The sequence below is a fragment of the Puntigrus tetrazona genome, chromosome 2 (assembly GCF_018831695.1).
Source record: "Puntigrus tetrazona isolate hp1 chromosome 2, ASM1883169v1, whole genome shotgun sequence".
Taxonomy (NCBI): domain Eukaryota; kingdom Metazoa; phylum Chordata; class Actinopteri; order Cypriniformes; family Cyprinidae; genus Puntigrus; species Puntigrus tetrazona.
This window is the reverse complement of record NC_056700.1, coordinates 22887046-22892976: the sequence shown is the minus strand read 5'-3', so window position 1 is coordinate 22892976 and position 5931 is coordinate 22887046. Positions and strand designations below refer to the sequence as shown.

Sequence of the window (5931 nt, the reverse complement as noted above, 5' to 3'; positions counted from 1 at the left end):
GTAATCCTAATCCGACAGCACTACTACAAAAAGTGTAATGGATCATTAAACGAAACAATTACAATCCAATCTCCAGCCTCAGTCCCATTACAGAAGCAAACCACCTTTTTGCGTAAGTCTGAACGCAAGAACGATCCCGCTTTAAATAAACAGTTGTTTAGAAGAAGAAGTGCGCAGTGTTTTTAGAGCACGAGATCGCCGCGAATAGATTAGACTACACGTGAAGAATACAGGTGCAAATATAAATAAAAGGACAAGCAGCAGCAGTTTATATTCATCCATCTGAGTGATAAGATATCAATATCGGCGCTTACCATTGGATTACAAAACTAAACACACGCTGCCCATTAAAATGTCATCTGCAAACAACACACACACACACACACACACACACACACACACACACACACACACACACACACACACACTTCGTGCTTCACACGAGCTTCAGTCGATATGCATCCTTTTCTTATTTTTCAGTGATGTCTGGCGTGTTTCAGCGCACGGGAAATTATTTAAAAGCGAGTATGGCATTAAAAGGGAACGACAGTTAAACACCAAAAATGTCGAGCAAATTCTGTCTGTATCGAGGGCTAACTCCCACACACTGCCTGTGCATTATTATTATTATTATTATTATTATTATTATTGCGCTGGAGATGCGCGAGCGCTGCCGCGAGACCTATATATTAAATGCACGCTTCACGGAAAGATTTTAAAGCAAAGGTTAATCGATTCGTGCACTATTAATCTGTAAGGAAAAATATTAAAAAGAAGCGTTTGTCATAATCATTTGCGCCTGGAGGAGAGGGCATTCGTTCCTTTGCGTTTATGGATGTTATTTAGGCTTTGACGAGGTTCATGGCAGGAAAACGTTATTTGGTTCGTTCGGTGTCTTGAGAGATCGTTCCCAGGCGTCTAAAATAAAGAACGTCCCGATCCTTTCATCTGAACGGGTAGGGTTACTGAAATACCGTGCTACGGTAAGCATTTCGAGGCTCACGGATCAGCATGTTGCGGTCTGAACGCGTCGCTGCTGGTAATTCTGATTGGTCCACGCGTGCGTTCGAGTGTCTAAATAAACGGCGCGTGGAAATGAAAGCTCCGGCCACGCTTTAGGTGCACGCGCGCGCACGAGCGAGGGAAGGTTGCGTCCCGCGTAAAGGCGCTGGAAGTAATCCGCACGCGCAACACCCAAAAGATAAGGCGCTTTTGCATGAGGGAAAGTCCCGAGCCCTTCTCGTTGCACCTGTACTGTGCAAAATGGCGGCTTTAAACGCTTCGAACATCACTGGCTCGAGAGTCTCCATGCGCGCGATGTAAACGTAACGCGCGCGAGTGAATGAGCGCATATTCGTTCGCGGACGCACGCTTGCTTGGGCATTTTAATGCTTCTTTTAGCCCATTTTTATTCTCAAATGTATAACTGCACAGGCTTACGTATAATACAGTGCATGTGATCAATTTCTTGTTTCTTGCGGAAAGCAACTCCGTTTCAAGACAGCAGGAACGAAAGCGTGTTATTGTATTAGGAGTGCAAGCAGATACTAAAACGCTAGGCCGTCGCCACGAATGCATAAATAAAACTAGCCAGAAATGCTGTGTAGTGAGTATGTACTTGTGCCGGTTGAATGTTAAAGCGCGTCTAACGCGCCAGGCAGAATGCGCGTCTTTCTTCTTTCTGTCTGCGCTCTGCTGTTGCCCTAAAAGCTGCAATGATCGATTTTCCTCTGTTTTCTCTTGCGCACGTGGTCCAGTAATCAGGGCCCCTTCCCAGGCGATCGATCCGTATCGATCCCCGCGGAGCGCGTGACACCGGGAGGAGGCTGGTGGGAAAGAGCCGAAACGGTGCTCGATACAGAAACGGGAGACAATCGGACAAAAGAGCTCTAAATATGGGTCAGGGAAGAGGGAGAGTCCTCCTCGAGTGCTGAGATACCTCGCAATTTGCGTCGTTTTGAGCGTTTAGTCGCCTCGCCGTTTAACGCTTGTTGCCACGAACAAACCCGACATAAAACATGGGAATAATAAACCGCTTAAATAATACAGAGAGGAATGCACAGATGCATGTGTGAACTGCAGTAGATTCTGTGTTTTATTGGTGCAAGTGTACAGTATAACAGTGTGTGTGTGTGTGTGGTATATGAATATGATGGATGAGTGAGCTGCAGCTTTAGACGGCAGCAGTAAACAGATTTGACTGTGTAGGGTAGATCGATTGGCTCATGGCTCTCTGTAATTAGACATACAGCGCTCGGCCTGGCATCAGCCTCCTCAGCACAATCTCACTGGGGGAACCCTCACCGAGAGAGAGTGTGTGTGTGTGTGTGTGTGTGTGTGTGTGAGAGAGAGAGAGAAACACAGACGCACGCCAGAGAAGGAACCGTAGAATTATACAGCGAGAAACAGAGGGACGGTTAGCGGACGACTGGGTTTGTTTTAACGAACGATAGCAGGCAGAACGGTTCGACAGACGCTTGTTGCTAAAAGAGGAGAGCGTTTCCTGGAGTCAGCTGTGAGCGTGAACACATGAATGTAAATCCTCTGGATGACCGCAAACGGCTCGCGGAGGCAGAGTGGATTTCGCCTGAGGGTTCTCCAACATGAGTCCCACAGGATACACACACACACACACACACACACACACACACACACACACACACACACACAGCTGCTGAATATATTGCTTTGCGCTACAAACCTATTGGTCAAATACGTGTCACATTAAACGCACAGACCTGCAGAATAAACATATTTACTGGTATCAGCCCTTAGCGTTTACGGTTCTTTATGGTGGAAAATGTTCTTTAGATGGTTCTGTTACACTGAAAGGTTCTTTGGGGAACCCAAAGATTGTATTTATTGGGATTTTTCAAGTTAAGCAAACCATACAAAATACATAACAGACTAAACAGATGCCTTATGATGTGCCCTGTGCTCTCTAACCTATAGGACCATAAAATAAATAAGCCACGAAAAAAATATATATATATATATTATGATATCTGAGCATTCAGTCTTGTTATGAGCAAAGAAGGAAGCTGTTTGACAAACCAATCTTGCCGTTTTTTCAAACTTTTTAAATGCACATAGAAGTAGAACCCAAAGCTATTCACTTTTAAGAAGTAAAGGTGCTTAGGATTCCTCTCAGCTACGCCGTAACAGAAGCAGCGCTAACCGCTTTCCACTGAAAGTAGCTAAAACGCTAGCTAAACGTCACTAAATCCAATTGGCAAAACTGTTCAGAAGAACCATTTTCGCTGCACCATTTCGACCAAAGTTGCTTTAAAAAAAAAAAACATCTCTTTCTTAGCTTTTTAGAATCTGAAGAAGCTTCTTTCACGAGCTTTTGTGAAACTAAACGGTCCTTCAGATGAATTTATGACGATCAGCACTCCAAGCCTCTGACAGATATTAGCAGAGCTGAACTGCGACCTCAACTCGCCGTAGATAAACGAAACGAGACCCTCAGGACCTTTTTACACCAGGAGGCGAAAGAGGACGGCTGGATAAACGTCTAACTCGTAGGTGTTTCGAGAAACCGCGGAGGGAACGATACGTTTATCTCGCAGCTGCTTGAAGGACACGAGTGTTTGAACGCCTCGCTGGCCCCTTTAAGAGCAGGGGGTAGAAAAGGACGTCGTTTTCCACGAAACCCCCTTTTAAGAGCGCGGCACGTCGATTTAATGAACGCCTCGCCGTCTGAAATGTGTTATTATTTGTCGTGTAATGCACCTGGGGACAGTATGCGTGCGATACACTCCAGAAACGATAAGAACAACCGGGCGTTTCTGAACAAACGGGTTTTCTGTAAGGAGCGGCGCATTGTGTCATTTAATTGCTAAAGCTAGCATCGCTTTTACATTTAAAGTTTGTGATTACAAGATGAGACCAGCTACAATGTTGTTTTTAATCGAACGGTACGATTAGACGACTGAAAAATAGCACGCTTGTTCTAATAGTGGACTGTTTATTTTTATCCTGAACTCTTGAAGCTCCGCCCTCTTCGGAAAAGGGGGCGGGGCACCAGCTCATTTGCATTTAAAGGGACAAGCACCAAACATTCATGACAAACAACAAAAAAAAACCTTTCTGCGCTTGTCGTGACATTCTTGTTTCAGAAGACGAAGATGTTTGCGAAATGATAAAACGGAACGTTCCCCCGACATACAAACAACCAAATAACGTTTCTTTATAAAATTATAAAATGAGACGTTCGCGTAACCCGAAATACAATTAAAGTAAATAAGTAAAATGCTTAAAACGTTTAAAAAAACTGGATGATTTGAAATAAGAAAACTTCTTTTTCGTGCACCGGATATAAATTAATATAGTGTTAAGGGGAAAAAAAAATAATCTCATCCAAAATAAATGTTTTTCTTTACATAATTTTTTTATTATACTATATTTTATTTTTAGTATATTTATTATGTGTATAGAAAGACACACACCTAGAGTATATATTTTGAAAACATTTATATTACAGATATTTAACATATTAATTTTTTTTCTTATATGTGTAGTAAATATCACATGAAAAAAAGACTCATTTTGGATGCGATTAATTGCCTGACAGCATACAGTGCTTTAAAACGATTCTTCTGAACACTAGCAGACACAAATAGCACTCTGTCGAATGCTTTCCTTGAGCGGCTGCATGATTTTTAAGCACGTCGCGTTCTCGCATTTTCACTCCTCTCTTTCTCCGTGTCTCCTCCTGGCAGCCTGCAAGAGAAAGGAACAGGAGCAGCACAAAGACAGAAACATGGTGCCCAAGAAGCAGCGCCTGGTCTTCACCGACCTGCAGCGGCGAACGCTCATCGCCATCTTCAAGGAGAACAAGCGGCCCAGCAAAGAGATGCAGATCACCATCTCGCAGCAGCTGGGCCTGGAGCTCTCCACCGTCAGCAACTTCTTCATGAACGCGCGCCGCAGATGCGTGGACCGCTGGCAAGACGAGCATGCGCTCAGTCCCGGGCAGCCCGGCACCTCGGGGACCACTTTCTCCAAGGCCTGAGCGACTCGGACGCAGACGCGCAGCTGATGATGATCTACGGCGCCCGGCAGACCTCGCAGACCTCCTCCGCGCACGGCGGATGCGGATGAATCATTTGCATTTGTCAGATCAAACGCGTTCTTTTACTCCATCCGTCCGCGTCTTTCTTTCTCACCGTGGCCATCCCCTCACCTGTGCTTGATATTTGAGCTAAGACATCTCTCATCTCAGTCTCTGGATTAGCCGGGCAGAATTTTCTCTCTCTCATAGAGCAGCAGAAAGAAGGAAAAGAAGGCAATATACGTATTTTAGCACACGACCCTTGGTTCTCGACATCAGGATGCACATCTAGATATTCATATAGCTTCCCGAATCATTTTCAGGTGTCGCTCTGTACTTTCACTGCCAGCGTGGCGCCTTGTTCGTGCTTCAGCACAATGATAAAGGGATGCAAAGAATCAATCGGCTCTCTGTATTGGCCCCTAAAGAATCATTTTACCGTAGGGGTCTTACAGAGAGCTTCACCTGCACAGAGCAACGGCGCCACCTCCTGGAAAACCCTAGATAAAAACCCACGCTCGCTTTGCTGCCTTCAAGTCTGTGCTGCTTTAGCATCACTCATATAATGTAGGGCTTTTTATCTGTTTTAAAAATAAAAGCTCTGTTTTAGATTTTAGTTTAAAGTATTTTAAATTATTTTTATTATTATAAAAATGTGTGTATTATTGTATTTATTTAATTTGTATTTATTTAATTTTACTTCAGTAGTATCATTGATTTAACACACACACATATATATATATATATATATATATATATATATATATATATATATATAAAATATTTTTTTATTTAATATTATATATGCTATTTTTATTTTGTTGCATATTTAATTTTCTGTTGTTTTTCTAAATTTTACATTAGTTTTAGCTTTA

The 5931-nt window shown here is 43.2% G+C and overlaps 1 protein-coding gene across 1 annotated transcript in view; it reads left to right on the top strand.

Moving 5' to 3' along the window:
• onecut3b (one cut homeobox 3b) overlaps positions 1 to 5589 on the top strand; it is a 22540-nt gene extending 16951 nt beyond the window's left edge. The window contains 1 exon segment of the mRNA XM_043256582.1: positions 4725 to 5589. Coding sequence (XP_043112517.1) covers positions 4725 to 5017 — 293 coding nt within the window. The 3' untranslated portion in view covers positions 5018 to 5589.
• Positions 5590 to 5931: the final 342 nt, after the last annotated feature.